This window comes from Parasteatoda tepidariorum, chromosome 1 (genome assembly GCF_043381705.1).
Source record: "Parasteatoda tepidariorum isolate YZ-2023 chromosome 1, CAS_Ptep_4.0, whole genome shotgun sequence".
NCBI classification, from domain to species: Eukaryota; Metazoa; Arthropoda; class Arachnida; order Araneae; family Theridiidae; genus Parasteatoda; species Parasteatoda tepidariorum.
Window position 1 is genome coordinate 23,836,449 of NC_092204.1, and position 23,013 is coordinate 23,859,461.

General features: G+C 28.8%; 1 protein-coding gene across 1 annotated transcript in view; it reads right to left on the reverse strand.

Moving 5' to 3' along the window:
* Window positions 1-17,963: 17,963 nt before the first annotated feature.
* Window positions 17,964-23,013, reverse strand: part of LOC107443826 (cell adhesion molecule Dscam1) — a 74,699-nt gene continuing 69,649 nt past the window's right edge. The window contains exons 22-23 of the mRNA XM_016057829.3: window positions 20,072-20,189; window positions 17,964-18,246 (exon numbers count right to left, since the gene is read on the reverse strand). Of these exons, the coding sequence (XP_015913315.2) occupies window positions 20,076-20,189 (114 nt within the window). The 3' untranslated portion in view covers window positions 17,964-18,246; window positions 20,072-20,075. The remainder of the gene's footprint in view (window positions 18,247-20,071; window positions 20,190-23,013) is intronic.

Consider the following 23,013-nt stretch of genomic DNA (forward strand, 5'->3'; position numbering starts at 1 on the left):
AATATGCGGTATTTAAACCATTCATTTGATAATTTTTGTGCTCATATGTTAACGGATTACAGGAAATTCTGGATTTAAAAATTTTAGTTCTCATTACCCCACATTTAGTAACTGAAAAGTAAATTTAAACGAATAAATGGAATAAGGAGATCATAATAAAACTTCAAATTGACTTACAATATGGCAATAAAGCAACATTTTATTGTTATTTTGACAAGAATCATAACCAAAGCATTTCGGGGAGAATTACTGAGTTTTTAAGTAATCCCATAGAGTCAGAAAAACGGTAAATATTACCATATTTACAAAACTGAAAAGTAAATTAAACTTAGTAAATGGTTCTTACACCACGTTTACACATTTATTTACATTTGGAACAGCTGTACTGTATTTTAGTTTATAGTAGGGTAAAATAATTAAAAATATAATAAAACATGAAGGTTATAACGTTGTCACTTTTGTTTTGAAAAAGAATCATTTAACGCATGCTATAATTTTTAATGCTTAGTATTGCTTTTGTGCATCTCTTGCCTTTTTTACTGCTATGTCAAAAAGTTTTAGTGAGACAAAAGCTAAGAAAGTAATTTATGCTTAAAAATCATAGTGTTAAGGAAAAAGGTATTTGTTGTCTAAGAGAAACTAAAGTGAATTTTCGAACTTGCTTGCTTAAATGGAAAAATGTTATCATTTTTAGTCATAATTCCTTATGATTTTTCAATTGCATTTAACTAACAATAAATGACTTGAATATGTTTCACTAATTAGAATGCTTCTTATTTTTAGTTTCAAAAATAAAATCAAAATAAAATCATGGTCTTGTGCTCCTATTTATTTATTTTGTCAAAACATCAGCTATAAGTATGTGTGTGTCCATGTTGCATGCTCTAACGCTGTTTTTCGAAGCTCTATCACCCAAGAAAATAAAAAAAGCCATAGTTGTAAGTGCCTTACACTTGAAGCAATGTGATGATTTTAAACTATATAGATAATCCAGCTGTGGAAAATTATCTGGGCTAGAACAGACAAATAACTTAAATATAATAAAAGTTATTAAACTTCTTTTGGAAAATCATGAATTTAGCGACATTTTTCCCCTAGATGAAAATTATCAAAATCACTGCTTTATTCTCAATTTTTTAAAATTTTTAGCAACCCAGGTAATGCAGCAATGGTGTAAGTTTTTTAATATCAAAAATTTAGACCACAACCACTTTTCATTTCGACAAAATTGTGGCTTTTCGTCACATTGATGTTTTGCACCATTTTCAAAAAAAGAGTAGAAAGGCTTTAGATAGGCAAAACTGTTCCTTACAGTCATGAGTAACAGATGCAAACTCCCAGTTATAAAAATAGCATATTATTTGCAAAAAAGAATAATGTCATGTTACAACGGAGTCTTCGAAAAACAGCCTTAAAATATAGTTGAATAAATGCATACAATACATAACAATTGCAATATATAACGAATAAGCAAATATTGAAGTAGTTATTGGAGTAAAGTTTTAGTCTTCGTGTCATCATGCCCCTAAGGACTTAACGGAAGAGATGCATTTTTAAAAGAGATACAGTGAAGGAAGTAATAAAAGAAAATGTCTGGAAGCAGATAATATTTTTACGGATAAAGATTGCAATGTTTGTTTCATCCCCATATCGCCGGAACAAGAAAAAGCAATTACGGAAAAATTGGAAATGTTTCGGAATCAATTTAGTTTTGCATAGAATACCTGCTCTTTTTTCATTTCTCCCAGGCATAATTATAAAAGAAACTATGGGGAATGTTAAGAGAGGAAGATAAATTTAAGGATTAGGTTTCTATTTCTTACTGCATCGTGTATGTCTTAGAGAATATAATTTTTTTAGAAAAAAATTTTCAAAATAGAAAAAAAAAATACAGGAAATTTTCAAGATTTTTCAATGTAGCATCTTTTAGGCTTTATTTACCTATTTCGAAAAAAGAAATACTGAAACAGATTACAACCTTGATTACAATAACTTTTAATCGAAAGGTGGAATATTCGATGAAAAATATCTATTTATTTATGGTTCTTGGTGGAAACTTGTTCTTACCTTAAATAAATATCCGTTATATATATNTTATATGCAATTTTAATTTCACTTTCTATTAATATTATTATAAAAACATGGAAGACCATTAAATATTTATTTCAGTTTTTTATTAAAGTCAAAAGTCAGATGAAATTTTAGTTTTTATTGATTATAATTTTATATTGGGTTATATATATATATATATATATATATGGGCAAATCTCTAGAACCTTTAAATTTTTGATAAAAAAAAATTTAAAAAAATATATAGGCGCACTATTTTAAACCTCCAGGATTGTTTGAAAATGATAGAAATATCGGAAAATAATCGTGAACATCGAAAATTTCGATGCCTTTATAAGTATAAACAAATTATTAAAATTTTTGAATTTTCCTTATTAACCTTTTATTTTTCAACTAAGTTCTGATATGTTAAATTCGATTAATTAATCCTGTGGTTACGGTTTAACAGGGTTACGGTCTGGACAACCTAGGGAATAGATCTAAAACGTTACTCAGATGCAACGCAATGCGATGCACACAACACAGAAAATAAATTGGGCAATGACAAACGTGTGATCAAAATTTTGATTGATTTTAACATTTACTTTTTAGATCTGCGTCAGGTTACGGTCTTGACATCGCTACTGCTACCTCACCGAATGGCAGTTTGGGATAAATTCGATTAATTTGTAATTACTGCAAATAAAAATATTCATCTATAATAATGATACAAGTTTGTTCTACTTTAATTAAGCTTTTGGAATATCACTAACATGAAACTCGCAGAATTGGATTGTATACCTTTTTTTTCAATTTTCGATGGTTATGGTTTGACGTGCCAAAATTTCGCGACAAACTTTAAGTGTTTGCAAACGTCAATATTTACGAAAAATATCATTCAAGAAAATATTATAGTACAGTTGATACACTTATTTATGTTTTTAGTGATTTTCAGTTTTTTTTAAGCAGAATACATATTGAAAAAATAAAATAAAAAGTATGTTAAACTCTCTAAGCGACACTCCTGAAAAGTCGTCAAACGTAGGATTGAAGTAAGAAATGAAGGTCAAAATCAAGTTACTCGCGATCAAAACTGTACGTATCTTAAAGTTAATAATGCATAGTTACTCCTATAATTTTATTAGAATTAATTTTCCCTTATTGTGTTATATATTTATAAGAAAAGTTTGAAGACACCATAGGTTAAAGGTTCTAGACATTTGCCCTTATATATATATATATATATATATATATATAAGATCCCTCATTTTCCTTACTCTTTTTTAATATTCTGTCAAATATCAGGTATCATTTGCGAGCATTACATTATTATATTTGTGAATACGGTTTTAAAATATTTCCATACAGTTTTACTTAGATATTTTGTTAATAATATTTTTGAATTTTGCTGTACAGAAATTATAATACATAAATTATTCTCTTATAATAATAATATAATCTCTTATAATAATAATAGTTACACATGTATAATAATAATACATGTTTTGAAAATAACTGGAAGAAATTCCAAAAAAAAATTTTAATTTATGAGTATGTTTTTTAAAGAAAGTTTGTTATGCCGTTTTTATTTTAAGTTTATACTCTTTTAATTTACATGCAATATGTTTTTAATTTTGCGATTAATTTAGTGTTTTATTTTTAATCTTAAGATTGTTTTCATTTTTTTTTCTCTTTTAGAAAAAAACTAATATTTTACTTTATCTGATAATAGTATTTGCTTGCCTACTAATTAAACAATATATGTATTAGACTAGAATTAAAATTCAAACAGCTGTAACATAACATTGAGACGTGACAGTTCAAAAAAAAGTTGGAATAATTTGATTGTTTTTAAATTTTTTTGTCAGATGTACTTTTTGTTACGTGTTTTTAAATATTTCCCTGATATTAGAAACATTTTGAATGGTATTGTTGAATTCTTTTCGAACAAAAATACGTAATGAAATTTTATTATCTAAGTAAATAATTATACAATTGCAGAAACAATATTAATACTAAATTCTTTTTGAAATATTAAATCTCATAATGAAATATGAGAATATAAATTTAAAAGTAATTATTTTTATCTAAAATATTGTTCCTAATTCATTTTCCAGTAAAGCACATTTTTTCAAATTAGGTTCACAAAATATTTTAATTGTTATTTTAAGGAGAATATTTAAAAATAAACTAAATTAATTATTATCTATTAAAACAAACTGATGAGAAATCTGATTATGTTTGCAAGTTATTTGAAAATAACATCTCTCTATTATAAAGTTGATTATATGAGTTTGTTACTGCATACTTGAGCGAACAAAAGAGGAAAAGAATTCCCTGCAGTTGCTTGTTGAATCAGTTCCTGAATTAAGCTATTACAGGATTACGAATACAGCTCTCTTCTGGATTTGATAGGTTTATACATAATGATTAAATCAATGAAGTTTGGATATCGGACGATTGGACATCTGCGCCTCTCGTGTCGATCATTAATTTTCTGGAGACATTGAATTGACAGCCTTAATGTTATTCCGTTGTCTACTGGTTACATAGTATGAAGTAGAGATTTCTTGTAGTTTGAATATTTCCATAGAAGATAGCTTTTTCTTGTACTTTTTCTAAGTTTACAATCAGCTGCAACACAGAATGCTAGTCTCAAAATTGAACATTTTATAGCTTTATTTATCGAAACATAATATTAATGGGACAAAACTCTCAACTAAATAATTGCGATTCTTGCTCTTTGTGAATGTACTTAACAGTCCAAGTATGTTATTGCCATTTTTGTTTAAAAAAAATTATAAAATAAATGAAATATGATTTCCATTTTAAGAATATCGAAATATATGTTAAAAATGCAGCTTAATTTTCTATTAATTTCCTTTTTAAATACTGTTCTTACTTATTTAAATATTGTATAAAGTAGATATACTTTGAACTCCAAAAAGAACATATACCGCTGAGATCATAAATTTAACTTCTTAGATGCTAAAACATTTTTTTTTACAAAGCTCACTGAAAGCACCATTAACACTCGAAGCACCATTGGGATAATTTTAATCGTCTTTCGCCATTTCTTATGTTTTTTCCGATGATACTCGTGTGCTTCCAAGCTCATTTTTTTTTTTACTTTTTTCTTTTTTTTTTACTCATACCATATCAAAATTAAATGCCTTTCTGTTGATTAGCGAAATAAAAAATTATTTAAATAACTAAAACAGCCGGAAGGGGTCTTTTTGATCCTCATTAGAAAAACATTCAGTTTTGAAGTTTTTATGGCTGTTTAGTTTTTTCTCTACAATTCATCTTCATAATATTTTCAGTTCCACAAAATCATAGTCGTCCTAAAAATTTCACTCGCAATAGTTTTCGTGAAACTATATGGTAACTCAGATACAATTACTAAAGTAGCCTAGTTGAGTTCCTATTGAATTATAATTTCGTTATCACGTGTGAAATAAACCATGTACACTTTGATTATATACAGTTATATTTGCTAAAAACCTGGACATGAAAGTATTGCTAAGGAACAGTTATTGCAACGTAAGTATTAATAAAAACTTCTTGTATGGCGTTCAAGCCACGTGTCTCTGATTTCAACTGTATAGTGCTGTTACTTCTAAACAAAATTAAAATTAGTTTAAGTTGGTCGGAGAAATCTCTTTGTAAGAAAAACAATAATTTAAGAAATGCAATAATGTGTAAACGAATTATTAAGACTGATACACTCTGGTTTTTTGGCTCTATATGTACAAGTACCATAATCGATGTCTTGCAAACAATGGCAATTTTGAGCATTATTAAAGTGTAGACGGGCATTTTGGTACAGTATACAATTACCATAATTAGTGCTAAGACAAGCAATGATAATTATAGTTAAAGCATTAAAGTATAAGATATATTGAACACTTTATACATGTCCCACAATCAGTGCTAGAACAAGCAATGTTATTTGTTGTACCTTTATATAAAGGTATATTTTGCGCATTTTCTTATCTTTCGATTAACGGTTTTTGCTTATGGTTTTCAAATTACATTGCGCCTTTACTGGAAAATGAACTTTCGAAGATATCAGGGAAAGCATATTTGAACCAGAAACAGAGTCTGTGATGAATTGGGATGTTTTTCTTACTTTGTATTGGAAAATATCATTAGCCACCGTGATTATGTTGACCTTATGGGGGATCAGGTACTGCTTTTCACTCAACATCTTCATGGCATGTATGTCGATGATTTTTTTCAAGAGGGTAATCGTAAAGTTCACTTGGTCTAAAAAATATGAGTCTGATTTCAAGAAAACTTTATATGTCTTATTCCATATAAATTTACTTACATAACTGAGCATTGAGATATGACGGGAAAATTGGAACAACGAGTAAAATACTGTTGTCAGTTATCCATAACTTATCAGACTTGCCCACTGAAAAAAAGTATGACGAAATCTAATGAAGAATCGTAAAAGTAACCGTGTTTTTGACTCTATGAGGACACCAAAAAACCAGCAAATTTTTACTGAAGTAGCTTGTTAATTGTTTTGGTAATATTAACAATAAAATATGGTTTTGGGTGTGATAAACTTCGTAATTTTATTATGATATCACAAAGCATAGCAAAAAAAAACATTTATTTGATTATATTTAATTTTCAGTTTGGAATTTTTTACTATGTGGTAATAAGAAAATATAGAATATAGAATTTAAAATATAGAATATGAATTTCCGATAAACTTCTATGATTTACTAGCAGAAAAATTACCAAATGAATTGTTTAAATACATGCATTTCTTTTTTTTAATAGCCAGAAATATTATTTGGTACCAATGTTTACTCTCTTATGCGTGACTTCATCTTATGGGTAATAAGAAATACATATTTAGATACGCTACAAATTTATTTAGTGACTCGGGATTTTAGTGTAATAAGTTATTTTTGGAAATCTTTGTCCTGTATAGTCAAAAACTGGTGTTCTCGCTCTCATATAAGGATATATTCTTTTGCGGTATATTTTATAAATATAATTTTAATCTTGGAGAAAATAATTGTTTAAACTTAATTTATTATGGTATAAGAAGATATAAAATAATACCAACCTTCCCAGCAATGTAATATATTCTCCAAAATAGATAAATGAAAAAACAAATACTTTCATTTCTTACATCGTCCATCGACTTCCAAAGACATCTTTGTCTTTTAACTATCATTAATAACCTCACATCTGGTGTGGTTTCCCAGAGATGTTTGGGGATACTAAAGGAGGGATAAATGCAAATTTCAGCACGAATTTTAATTTTAATAACATTATGAAGCAAAATTATATATGTCCTCTTTATGAGTCCCATATGCATAAGAATTTCAATTAACTTTATTATTTTTGGTACCTAATGAATATGCACCTATTACCACAATACCAGTAGTACTACCACCTAAATGATGAAGCTCCATTTGCGCCAATATTAGTATGATTCTTTACTTTTCTCTTTAATGAATTAGTACCTTTTCTCCGTTAAAATTGCTTCTTAATGCGTAATAGTTTTAGTTTCAATCAAATATCAATTAAGCTATATTTCTAAATATGATTGTTCCCAAGGCAACAGGAACACTTTTCTTACAGTCAAAATTTAACATGGCATGTATTTTGGAAGACTACTTGTCTTGGTATCGTCCTCTTTATTACTAAAATTGAGATGTTACCACAGATAAAAATTAAGAATTGAGCAAACGTGGTTAAATAGATGGTATACATCATGATCAGCTGTTGTAGAGCCTATCTGACTTAACAAATAAAAAAAAAATATTAAAAACTGTGCAATATAGTTTTTTTAATAAAATAACCTAGAAAACAATGCTGATGATATCTTTAAAATGTGTGAAAAAATAAAGAATCATCGGTAGTTTATTTCATGCCCGGATACTTCTTTAGCCTCAAATTATTTAACGTGTCTCAGCTAAAAATCATAAATTTAAGCCTAGGATATGAAATCTTGCAAACACCTGTCGATGTTACACTTATGATTTCAAATATAATAGATATGAATTCTTTAGTAAATTTTAAGAGCACGAAAAATTTTATAGCATTAAAATTTGTGCATTTTTAATTTTGTTATTGATTGCATGACATTTCACGTTTGTGTACATGTTATTGTCTATTTATAAGAGTTGCTTTGAAAGAAAAATTTATATAAACATTTTATTAAAAACCACTACCATTTTTTTCTTTAAACGCTACTTAGATTTTTATCAATAAATAGCTTTTCTTTAATTCTGCGTAATTTAAATATATAGATTTGATTTCCAAATTTTGGGGAAAAAGTGGAATGATGAATGCCTTGAACTTCCTCGATTACTAAAGGGTTCCCTTTTCGTGTCTGGGGAGACACTGCGTCGTGGGTGGCCTCATTGGAATATCGATTGAATCTGTGCCTTTGATATTCCCACACAATCAAAGCATCTTTGATGTTAAGCACGCGACATCATAGAATATCGTTTCATTTGATGTGTCATAGGTCAATGTATGATTCTGAAAGGGCAGATGCGGTTAAGTACATGCCTCAGTCTATCATAGATCGCATTATTGCACTAATATGGAGAGTAAAATATATTTCATCATCTAAAGTTAATGTTATTATTTTTTGAATGTTCGATAATCATTACTTATAGGCATACTCAGAACTATCGTTCTTTGCCTGGGATGACACTGGAAGTGCTGCTTATTTAACGTTATCCGGTGGGCACTCGTGACCTAAGTCACGGGGGTGAGCAGCAATACCCACGTCATACTGACACATATACCCATTCATAGGGTGGGCCACATTAACACATCACAGAACAACACACATATACAGTATATTTTGTCAACAGTGTCCTGAGTAGGATTCGAACCCGCTACCATTGGCTTTGAAGAAGGGCACACTGACTGCTCATCCATCATTTGACCATCAATTTTTATTGCAGACTATGATGATCTTATAAAAATAAATTCAACTTCGTTTATACATTTATGCATTCAGCTTAACAAATTGTGCTGTAACCGATGAGAATGCTTAAACTAACGAATCTTGAAATATTTAAATTATAGGGACATGAAAATAAGCAAGTATCAATAATTTTTATTGATATCTTTTCATTTTTTTTTTCGAAAAAAAAATACCAAACCATTTTTATTTTTACCTCTAGTACATGCAGAGTTTTGCAGAGTAGTACATGCAGAGTTTCGCTAGTACATGCAGATATTGATGCTCTTTTTCAAGGGAATAAAAATAATACCTTTATTCAACCTACTGACTAACAAGAAAAAGGCGATAAACTCACATGAATAATATATCATTCCAATCTTACTAAGTTAGGGATATTTTAATTTAATTATTCTTTGCTTTAAATTCTCTGAATTTTCTATTTTTTTCTACACAATATTTTTTTATTTATTTCAAACAATTTTTTGAACCATGCAGTGGAATTTAATTCAACTTTTTTAACTATATTGCCAGCTAGTGCAATTTTTATTTTCCTGTTTGAAAATTTTTATCAACAAGAATTAATTTCTGTCCGATAAAAAAAGAGCGAAGAAAACGTGAAATTCTCATGGTAACTAAAATATTTTTAAACTTTTTTTAAAGCATTTCATGCCCAAAATTCATTTTGATAAGAAATTTCAAAAATGTCGGTTATAAAAGGAAAAAAAAATATTTTAAAAATGAAATATTTAATTTCTTGCTCATAATAAAGGGATGGGTAAGGTAATTTCAGCTCTGGTAAACGCAAAAAGTCAAATTTCATGAACAATACAATCTTTTACAGTTTTTTTTTTCTATTATCTGTGTCACATAATTAATACTTTGCTAATTAAATACGTCGCGTTCAGTTGGGTAGTGTAGAAAGGAAAATATTTTAATTTGTGTTTTTCAGTCTTATTTATAACGAGTTAAAGTATATCAATAAACTGATTACTTACACTTTTATTCATCGATCAAATTTTTTAATTAAAATTCCAAAGGTTCATATCTATTTAATATTTTTTTAAGATTTCAAAAGTAATAGCATTAAAATTAAGTTTTTTTTATATAAAACCGGATTTAACATATTTACTTAGTTTTTTGCCTTAAGTCATATTCCTAACAATTTAAAATATTCCAATAAACTGCTAACTTACACTTTTATTTATCAATGATTTTTTTTTTCATGAAAATTCTAAAGATTCATATCTATTTAGAAAGAGAACCGGTTAGCTCTGCTTATTTTCGAATTCTTGTGAGTGTTTATGGTGAATAACAGGGATGGCCAACCAGCGGCTCGCGAGCCACATGCGGCTCTTTGAAGGATTATTCGGGGCTCTCGATAAATGTACCCGAGTTCACTTTTCATTTTTGTTCTATTATATTTTAATATTTTTCTGAACCCATTTGAAATTCAAGCTGAGTTTTTCCATTTCCAATATAATTATGACCCAAAACGCATCTGAAGAATTAGAATTAATAGAGATGCAAGACGATCAAACTCTACTATTAAAATATAAGTCGAGGTCGATTACTGAATTTTGGAAATTCGTACAAGAATCGAAGTATCCTGAATTAAAAAAGGCTGCTTGTCTAATTATTTCAATATTCGTAATAACGTACTTATGTGAATCATTTTATTCCACTTTAAGATTCGTGAAATCTAAACACTAATCAGTATTAACTAATCAGCATCTCAAGGAATTACTAAGAAGTGCTGTCACCAATTATTCACCAAATTTTAAAGTATTGTCAAGAGAAATAAAACAAATAAGTTTAATTTTTAATATTTAAATTCAATGCTCACATTTTGTACTTTTATTTTTTATTTATATACTTTCAATAAGCGTAATTTGTGTAAAAAAATATTTAGTACCTTTTTTACATACCTTTTAAATACGTATTTAATGGCTGCTCGCGAAATATTTCAAATTTTGAAAAATCGCTCGACTATCAAAGAGCTTGGCCACCCCTGGTGTATAGCATAATTTACCTCCAGGTGTCACCACCATTGTAAATTTGAAATTATATCACAATAGTGATATTTATTAGAAATTTGAATTATGCTTTTAAACTGGGATTTTTGGGTTGAATTATGTGTATTTAAGTTTATTTATATTTAATTAGTATTGTATTATCAATTTTATAATGTAATATGTAGTTTGTGAATGTTTTTCTCTTTGAACTTTTTTTTTTGTTCTGACGTCCACTGGTTGCGAGGCGGATCATGAGTTAGAAAACCGGTCAGTCTAGATTCTTTCGCCTTGTTGAGAGGAGAATAAAAAGGGTTGAGAAGAGTGACAAGGGAAAGAAGAAAAAAAAGAAGGAAGGATGAACTAAGACGATACCACTGAGTGAATGATTTTATTTTATTTTATTTTATTTTATAACCGTCGTTGAACAGCCGACCCAATTTCATGGGTTTACGACTACTAATGTTCAACTCCGTAGCCTTGTAATTTTGAACCAATCCAGAAGACAAGGAAACTCCTGGATCAGTACCCCCAGAGGTATTGATTTGTTATGGGAACATGGAGGACTTTGAGACTCGACAGATTTAACGTGCATCAGTCATCATTTACTACACGGGGAGTCTTCGGCCGACGAGGATCGAACCCACGACCTCTTGGACATGGGCCAAGCACCCTACCGACCAGGCTATCCCGGCCTTGAGTGAATGATTAATTAAAACCGGGGTCGCTGAGTAAGATGGTCAAAGATGAATTGATGTTTAAAATGTATAGGTTAATGTATAAACACCGGAGTCGCTGAATGAGTGGACTAGGTAGGCGCCCCTGAGTGGATGAGCGTGGGTCTTGAGAAAAGTTAAACCGAAGCCTCTAAGTTGATGACGGAAAATGATGAGCTGAGTGCCGCTGTGATTGAGTCTGTTGGGCTATCCCGAGGGTACCAATGCTGAAAGTCGGTGGTCCCACTTGTGCAAGTTGCCTTACTAGAAGGAAGACTGTTGAAGTTTGAGGGATTGGAAATTGGAATGCTGTCTATCAGAAACTAAGAGTTTGCCTGTTCCTCGAGTCTTGTTGCAATACCGGTGGGCGTTCCAGGAATTTGGTCCGTAATTTCATTTTGTATTTATAAACTCTAAGTTCTATTTTAGTACAGTTTTAATAAGAATAATTTACCCTGAATTTTAATTTTTTCTACTATATTGTTAGATATATATTTTAAGATGAGCCATTGATATTTAATATCGTGTTTACCGGATTCGGAGAATATTAGGAACTATAATTTTAATTGATTTTAGTAGATTGTAAGATAAGTGGGCATTTTGTTCTTAATTGTTTTTCTGGATTTGGAGTAATAGAATGTTGTGCCTTAGATTTTGTAATGCATTTTATTGAAAAGTTATATTTGTGTTGATGAATTTTAAACTTGAAATAGTGTATAATTTGGAAATATATGTTTACGTGTTAGCATTTGGAAATGGTTGAAGTTGTGTTTGTTTAAAAATTAGAGTTGTAATAAAATTGGTTTTAAATGTTAAGTGTTTCCAGTGATTTCTTTGCTAATTTTCTTTGTTGAAAGTTAATTTAATGATCACCACATAATCAAAGTTTGAAAGGTAACAATACAAAAGTTTATAGTATTTCAAAAGTAATAACATTAAAATTATTGTTTTTTCAACCAGATTTAATATTTTTCAATTTTTAATACAAAATCTGGTAATATCTGGTAATAATATTAAAATATCTGGTTTCATATGAAATCAGATCTAATTATTTTAATATTTTAATATAATTAATAAAGATCTATAAAAGTATACTTTCCTAAATTATCTAATATAATTTGAAATGAATGAATTTTTAAAATTATTTTTTAATCACTTTAAAGAAAAAGATATCAACTTTGAACTGATGGTTAATCTATCATACCTGTAAATTAAATAAGAACATTTAAAACATCAAAATTATAAAGGGAAAAAAAAGAAAAAAACATTCAAGAGAATTTTTTTCTTCATATTATTTGTAAAAACAAACTTTCAACTGCGCTAAATTGGAAATAATCTTATTAAAACTTCAGCCAATCTGCATGTAAATTCAATTTTAAAACAAAACTAAGAAAAAAGAAAACTATAACTTCTTTTTTATCGAAGTGTTAGGTTGAAAATCGCTTGCGTGAAAATCGTTAAAGCATTCTTTCTTCCGAAAAGCTCTTAAGTTTCCTTTTATACCCATGTATAAATTTGAAAAATTTAATTCTTTTTTTTTCATGAGTAAAAAATGTATACATTATCCTTTATTCAACTCAGTGATTTACAGGAGAAATACGATGAATTCTGATGAATTATGCATCATTCTAATCCTAATGGGGGAGGGGGTGTCTTAAGTGAATTATCCTTTTCATCGGTATATTGATTGAATTTTCAACTTTTTTTAACGTATATTTTTTACTTTGAGCAATTTTTAGCCTTACAGTGGAATTTAATTCATGGTCTTATTTAATTATGTTTGAAGCAAATACAATTTTTCTTTTCTTGGTTTATATTTTTTTTATCCGTTCGAAATGCATTTTTATCCGATGAAAGAGAACGACGAAAACGTAAAACTCTTATGGTAACTAAAGTACTCTTGAACTTTTTATCCAATGTTTCATGCCAAGAAATCTTCCAGAATAAAATGTTTATTAAAAAAAATATTTTATATAAAGTAAAAATGGTTTTAGAATGATTAAATATAAAGAACTTTTTAGGCTGTAATAAAAGCGATGTAAGACGTTTTTATTTAAGATCATTCTGCAAGTATCGAATTTCAGTTGCATTACCGCCCACACAAAGATTTTTTATTATTACTTATAATATAATTACCATTTTGTTAATGTCATATGTCACACTTAGATAGGTAAATAAAAAAAAGAGATCTTGTTCCTAACCAGTTAAAAAAAATTTTAACTAATTACTTGTCTCCAAATTTAATTGGAAAAATCGATATCAAATTTAGTCATGAAAAACTATGAATTATGTGTAAAAAACCCTAAAAGCTTTGATCAGTAAAAAAATTAATATTTTCAAAATGCTTTGATTCAAAAATGTAAGAAGATTCAATGGTTTAAATAATTCCCGAAAATGATTTAAATAACATAAATAACGTTTCCCTATTAAAATAGGCTTATATTGAGCACAAAAGTTAGCAAAAATGAATGGCTTTAAATTTTTATAATTTCGAAATTATTACACATACTACGAAACAGAAAATACTGCTTATTAAAAAAATTTATACCAATTTTTTCTATTTGTTAGTGTTCAATATTTGAGCTTCTATTGCACGATTTTCAAGTTGTTGTAGTGTATTTTAAGCATCTTTGGTTCATAAGCTATATATTTTGAGTAATCTCCTAAAACTGAAACCACATAATGTAAGGTGCGGCGAATAAAGGAAATTCACAAATTTATTTCCCCGTTTACAGGGAATTAATTCAATTCTTTTATATTTGCCAGAGTCACCAATTAGGTCGGATACTTTCGGTCCGTTCACTCCCTTTTACGTTCAGCTGCTGACATAACCAATAGTAGATTCATGTGAACTAACAGAGACCCCTAACTCAGTTCCAAAAGCAAATTGACTATCGTCAGCTGTGAACTACAGGAAAAGTGATAAACTTGTAAGAGAGTCACACTATTACAGCAAAATAACTTGGGTCCTCATTGCGCCAATATTAATGAAATTTATAATAATAAAGGAAAATGAAAATAAAACCACTATTTGAGTGTTTTTAAATCTAAATAAGGTTTAATTTTAAAAGTATAAATTCTAAGTAGATGAGAAAAATTTAATGGAATTTGAAAAATATGAGTATCTTTATAATAGAGTGAGAGAAATTATTAATTTATTTAAAAAACAGAATTTTTCGTGATTTTTTTCTTAGCTAAAAATTATTAAAAATTTTAAGCAATTTCAGTTTTGGATTTTAAGAGCCTGATCAGTGCAGTATTTAAATTGAATTTAAATTATTTTATTTCATAACCGTCGTTAAACAGCCGACCCAATTTTGATTTTACAACTGCCTATGTTCAACTCCGTAGCCATGTAATTTTGAACCCAATCCAGAAGACAAGGGAACTCTTGGATCAATGTGGGCGAAATTTGCCTTCGTGAAGAAAATTTTGTTGGACTAACCAGCATTTGTATGACATGGTGAAGAAAACCACGGAAACCTGCCACGGTTAGCCTGATGGCAAAGAAACTCTTACCCTTGATCCATCTACCACTGATGATATTGTACGTCAGTACTGTGGTCGATGCGAGCCGAGTGCGGGATTCGTATTGACCTGCCATCTCTGGGATTCAAACCCGTTTCACCTCAGTGGTAGGCGAACTAATAGAAGTATAACACTTTTCCATTTCAGAAAACTATGACTCTTCTGCATATTTACATTTTGCGCTATTTTCATAAGCCGCTGACTATTTTTTTTAAAATTTTATTTTTTTATTTAAACGATTGGAAACTCCTCGTGCACCACAAAGTATACCATGATTCTTACAGAAGTAAGTAGAAAACAAAAACAAGAAAATTTACATTCAAAACAAAATTCCTCAAGGCAACAAGACTTTCGATACTTTTGACCAGTTCAGATAAAACAGGAGGCCAACAGGAGGCCGCTGACCATAGAATCATGAATACCTGATTTAAATTTACTATGCATATAATACAGCAACGTTTGCTAGCAAGCGAGTAATGATTCTACAATAAACATCCTTTTAATGGTGATAAGTTGCAATATAAACTTTTTTCCCTAGAGATGCATTTTTTCGAATTGTCACAGGTTGTTATGTTATTTTTTTTTTCAAAATGCAGTTTGGACGACTTAAGTTAATGTTGAAATGGTGATAATTTGAAATCTGAACATTTTTTTCTCTACTGATACATTTCTATGATACAGAAGAATATACCTGGAATGTTGATAAGCTACAATTTTATTTTTTTTCCCTCAAGATATAATTCTTGATAGTGTTTTGCCGTTAAGGTATTTCTATTATTAAATATTGCTTGGATGAATGAAATTTGATTAAAATTTGTAACCATACCGTTAAGGAACCTTCGAAGAACATACTTGAAATGCTGCTCAGTTACAATCTCAACTCTTAAGTCACTTCTTCAGCTGTATTTGAGGATAAAATGCTTGATTAAAAAAATTTCAGTTATTAAACTGAAATAAGAGTTTATATTGCGATAATTATTTTACAAAAACTATTAATAGCCAGTAAATCTTAAATGACATTTCTATGTATTTAAAATTGAATTTATTATCAAAATTAAAGTTACTAACTTTATTTAAGATACAATTATTTATGTGTTCAATGATTTTAAATTTATAATAGTTGTTTATCGCGTTTATTCATCAGAGGTATTTCGGCATCTTTTTTCATAAAAAAAAAAAAAAAAAAAACTGAAAAGTTTTTTTTTTTTGCATGGTCAAAATATCAAATATTTTAGCGTTTTCAGTTTTCGAAGAAATTCATGGTATACATGAAGCATGGGAAAGCACCGTATTTGTCAGACTGAAATGTCTTAAAATGAAGTAATTGAGATAAAATTTTATAACTATACTAACAAACACTATGTCTGAGCAATATACCAATATTTTAAAACATTATTACTCTTGGTATTAAAAAAAATGCATACGAAGGAAAGATTTAAATCCATCGCAAAAACATATATTATGAAAAAACGCATATAAAATTTAAAGAATCAACGAAAAAGTTTCTTTCAGTTATGACGAAAAGAATGCTTAAAATACTTAACATACTTGCCATAATACTTAAACACCAGTGAATGCAATTAAGTTAGTACTTATAGCTTTCTTATATAAATATTTTTTCAAGTGCCCATTAGTTGGGATATATTTAATTATCTCAGCTACAAAACTTCATTACCAATCGAGAGATGATACATAAATATTCCTTTTAACTCCTAATTGGAGCACAGGGCTTCTATCATAGCTTTCCATCTCACTCTATTTAGGGCTAGATATTATGCCTCGCTCCATGTGTTTCTTATTGTTTTCAATTCGGTTACCAACTTCCTGCCCCGTGCCAAGTATTTTTAGATATTCCTCTCTTTCTATTGCCTTATTTGGGTTCCAATCAAAATCTTGTTTTACTTTAAATTTTTGAGGTTTACCTCACTAATTCATTTCCATTCACTTTCGTTTTTTCTTTTTTTTTCTTTTTTAATTTCTAAGGATTTCTTCTAACGATGTCGGCATTCCAAATTTTATAAAATCATTTGATACGCAATATTCTTCTTAAACCTGTGTTAACAAATACTGGAAGTTTTTTAAGTTATTTTTATTGCAGTGCAATGTTTATGAGTTACATGGTAGAACAGATTTAACAATAGTATTGAAAATACTATTTTTTGTTGAATTCGTTATGTTTATATTTTTTTCCGGAATTTATTGAAGATAGCGTAACTGCTTCGGACATCGTTTATCTATTTAGTATAGTCATCATTTCCGTTTTGCTCCACTTCCCCAGTTCCATTTCGTTGTTAATTATACTTCCAAGATAAGTGAAACTACTTACCTCCTATAGTTTATTATTTTTTTAAGAATATGTAATTTCATTGTTTAGGATAATTTTTTAAAATTTTAGTTTTATTTTGGTTGTTAATAAGCCCTTTTCAATGAAGAATATTAATGGAATATACTTATATCAATAATCTTAACATAATATTATTTATATTAACAAAAGACTTCATGTTTGTTTTTAAAAAATTAAATTTGTCTTTTCAAAGTAACGAGGCTAATTTTTAAATTATATGTCAATTAAGTGTTTTATCACTTTTAAGTGCATATAAATCTGTTACAAAACGTTCTTTAATAAACCTTTCTTTGCAATTTTCTACTTACAAATGACCCTCAATATTCAATATATGGTGAATCTTTTAAAAATTCAAACAACTGATAGGGTAAAAATAAAGTTTTATTATAACATACATTAGTGAAATATTTTTGTAAAAATATTTTTTGGCAGGTATATTTCTTGATTGATGATCCGAATTAATGTGTTACATCGAAATACATATATCACCAAATAAAGGTATGAGTAACATTTATGTGAGTGGGTGTTTTGCATTTAATTCGTTCCAGTGCAGACTTCTCTCCGCTATATCACAATTCAAAATTGCGTGGTTGAGCTCCAGTTCTTCAAAACGATTGACAAAGTTTTTCCTTAAGTTATAACGTGAGTCTAAAAAATAAACAATAATATAAAATTATACCTGTATCTTAAATTTAAGCAATTTTAACAAGTTATAACAAAAATAGCCATAACTACAATTCGAATAATATATATGATACCGTGAATCTCAGAAGTCAGGAGAATGCCGATTTTCGCAGGTGAATGTCAACAATTACATAATCGCTTTGGTGAATGCCCAAAATATTAATATTTGTTATATCCTATTTGATATTAATTTATTCGTTGTATTATTATATTTATGCGATATTTTAATATCTGCTGAAGATAGATTAGGAGAAACATCAGTGTTCGGAGTATACTGGGCAAATACATACCACGAAGCGGTACTGAACCTTAAAAAAAACATCAGTGCATAGTATTCTGTCCAATTTCATGTATGTACTGAGTAACATACAATTCATGCATCATTTAAAAAGGCACTGTTATTCGATAATATAAGCAAATTTTTAATGATTGCTAATCGATGACATTGGAAGTCCAATCGTAATCAGCGTTTTAGCCAATCCAAAATGGGCAGAAAAATAACGTTTTATCAAAATGACGGAGCAATATCAAGGAGTAAGGGTGAAAATACACTCTGGCCTTGCCCACCATTATCCCCAGACCTTATAATATTCATTTTTTTTCCTACAGGTGTTCCTATGAGGATTTGATACGAATTCTACACACGACTCGCTCCGACCACACTGCTGACATAAAATATCCTCAGTGGTATACGGATTCCGATTTGAGTCCCCTTCCCGTCTGGCTAAACGTGTGAGATTTTCATGGTTTTCCTCTCCATGTATCGAAAATGAGGGTTGGTTCCATCCAAAAGTCCTCCACGAAATCAAATTTCTTCCAATACTTGATCCAGGAGTTTCCTCATCTCCCGGATTGGGTTCAAAATTACGATGCAGTGGAGTTGAATATTGGTAGTCGTAATCCCAAAATTGGACCAGCTATTCAATGAATGTTATAAGATATCGGAGTTCGTGAAGGATTGTGTGTATGAGGATTTAGGTCGAACGAACATAATTTCTTTCAAATCAGTCATGGTCATCACCACAGCATCTAATGCTGCACAAAATGTTGCACAAAATGTGCAACACGCTGCACAAAATGTTGCAGGACATTTCAGAGTGATGCATGCACAACAAAAAAGAGCCTCAAAACTTCTTTCAAAATCTGATAATATTACTTTTGCATGCAGGATCATTTTCAATGAATGCATTTATTAGATTTTGTGCAGTTCACTTCGGAAATTAGGTTATTCATTTTGATTTACTCGCCTAATTGTTTCAGTTATTTCTTTATTTATTTTATCCGGCATTCATATATTTTTTCCTATCAATTATGCCAAATCATATATTCAACCGAAATTTTGAGATTAAGTTTTCTCAATGTTTTGTGAAAGCTTTTCACAATGAGGCAAGTTTGTTCTGTAGTATCTGTACTGTAGCATGCAGAATGAAAGTTCTAAATCTCTCTATTACTTGTGACCTATACCCTGTGTTTCATACAGTTTACTTATTTAAAAACAGGGTAACAGGAAAGCCTCAAATAACAGAAATATATAACAATTAAAGAAAACAAAATTATTAAAGAAATTAAAGAAAACAACAAAAAATTTATTTTTTTAACAGCATTTAACGTAATTAAAAATTATTATTTAAAAATAATTATTAAAAAATCGCCAAAATAAAAGGGATTAAAAATTTACTATGGCAGCACTATATGTCCTACCCATTTTAATTCTAAGCGAATACTTCTTATAAAGTTGCATACAAAACCTGAATGAAGAATAAAAGAATAAAAAAGCAGGATTACTCACAATGTTAAGGTACTTTTCCCAAGTTAACATATAACTCATTCTTTCTGTATGGACTTGAAGAGTAGATATGACTCGAAGGGCAGCGTTTGATTGTCGCAAATACTTTGTCTTGTGCTGGCTGTAAAGAAATAAAAAAATGAATATAGAAGTTATAGTGTTTAATTAAAAGTTTGAGAGAATCATCTATATTTTTCTGACAAAGAAAACAAATTATTCAAATTTTAAGATTTATAACGAAAGAGAAATTCAAAAAACAATTATACTTAATTTTATTATGATAAGCTTTTTTTAAAAATTGATTTTACATTTAAATATGGAAATATGAAATTAAATTCTGGAATTGAGATGTAGTCAGGGGAATCTAAGTTCATTTTTAAGAATATGTAGGGGAGAGTCGGTAGCCCCGCCCACAGTCAATTTCATATGTATAGAATATTTTTTTCAAGTCAATGGGCCAATGGACATTAATTGTTATATTAAAAAATGATTATTTTCAAAGTTTCAAGTATTTATGCAGCTTTTAACATGGTAAACAATAGTTTTGAAAATATGTTGAATACAGTAGTCATGAAATGAAGAAAAATTGGTTGAATGTTTCGATTAAACTTCATTTTAATACTAAAAATATAATTTTTTCTATACATACAGCATTAAAGTATGTAGTCTTAAGTTTTATTTGCACGAAGAAAGAAGTTTATACGTGAAAAATTGTTCGAGTAATTACAAATTTACAAAACAATTCGATTCTGGGTAGCTCCGCTCACATGAATGTCGGGTATCACCGCCCAATTTTATTTCGTCGATAAATGTACGGTTGCAAAGATTATTATTTTATTGCTTCAAATTTGAATTTTATATGCATTTTTAACAACAAATATTGTTGTTATTAAGTGATAGAATTTACTAAAAGTATGTATATATGTATGTAATAAATAAAATAATTTTTGATAAAAATGATAAATGAGGTTTATCAATTGTCAATATATTGGTCACTTTCATTTACACCTGAAAAAACAGCCAAAAAACATAATTTTTGTAACTGGGCGGGGCTACCCGACACATTTCGAAAAGAGCTGAAAAACATGTTTTTTAAAATTTCTATTCTTTTAAGTTAAACTATTCCTTTTTGGTTTATTCTTTTTGCATTATTTAATTAGATGGTAAAACAATAGAAACATACAAAAATATTGATTATTACTCAATATTATACAGAAATATAAGCAATATTCCTTAAGTGGGAGGGGCTACCTGACTCTCCCCTACTTAGTATTTTCTTCTGACATCATTGTACTTCTATGATTGATTTTATTTTTTAATATTTAACTGTTAAGTTTTGAATAACGATGTTTACGCATAAATTTTTGAGGTGTTGGTCAAACGGTTCAAAATATACTTAAAAAATATTCTATGTAGTTTCTTCTCACACCATTTTATTTTTCAAGGACGATTTATTTTTTGAAATTGAACACCAAAAGTTTCTTTTTCCCTCTTAAAAATAAAGAATTAAACTAACTATTATGACCTTTCTGATGCCAGTTTCAGAATGAATGCTTTATGCTTTCAGAATTTAATTTCATGTCAGAATATTTTCTTTTCTGTCGTAAGTTGAAATATATTCAAGAATCTGCTATCTTAGTATTAAGAAAATAGAAAATATTCTCTGATATTCTGTGAATTTTTCGTAAAAAGTTCTACTGTCACATTTAATTATCTTGACTAAAGTTAAGGATATAGTTTAAAGTTTTAGAGTTTGCTATAAGTGTCTTATACCCTTCTAGCGTAATTGCTTAAATCAGTTTTCAATTTTTAAGGAAATGACATGCTCTACTCTTGCAATCTCTTATAGTCTTTTCAGAATAGTTTATTTTTGGACTATTTTTAGAAACTCATTTTTTATCTGCTTGACGTCCTTGGAATTTCAAAAATAATAAGTAGACTTCATCATTTATTATGAGGATAGAAATAGATTTAGACTTTACAGTTAATAATTAATTTTGAACATCTTTTCAGATTTAAGAACGGGGAATTTTTTGGTGTTATTTTATGTTATAAGAGTCAAAATATTGTTATTTTCGGACGCAGATCTGAATATTAAGTCATTTATATTTTATTAGGTACTCTCAGTCATGTCATTAATTCATTTTGTTTCATTTTAATGGTGGGTATATTCTATTAAACTACATCTGAAAAAAATTGTATTCATGTGTTTGGTTTCCCCTCGTTCAACTTCAAACTCTCAAACTATCTATTTGAAACAATATTGAACACATTTGAATATTTTAGAATGTATAATCTTTTGGTGTTATGTTAAGAAGACCGATGCACAGTTATTTAAGTACACGTACTCAAATTAAAATGTTTATGTTACTTCGTAGGTTAAGTGAGGGCTTTCTTTCTTTTTTATGGAGGATGTAGTTTGTATGAAAACTTCCTGAAAAAGTATTCAATGGTTTGGTTTGTACTCATGCGTTTAACTTTAGGTTTATAAATTTTTATATCAGTTTAATGATTTATATATTGGTTAAACATAGTTGGATGTTTAATTATATAATAGTTGATATTGTATGATTTTAAGCTACTTCATAATTGTTCAGAGAAGAGTATTGTTCAAAGTTTTTGTGTGTCATTCTTGAGGACAGCTCTGTGAAAAGTAACTATGAATGGGGTTATAGGTTTACTGATTTATATATCAGTTTAGCATCCAACGATTTTGAAATGCTATGTAAATCAATAAACTATATAAGAGCTGATATTATGTAGTCTCATGTTACATCGTAGGTTCAGTGAGGACATTCTGTTTTAAGTTTTTGCGTGGTGGATGCATTTTACAGTAAACATTAGGGAAAAGTACACATGAGATTTTGTTTTAGTTTTATTGATTTATATATCTGTTTAACATCCAACGATTTTTAACCAATATATAGTAGCATGCAGAATGAAAG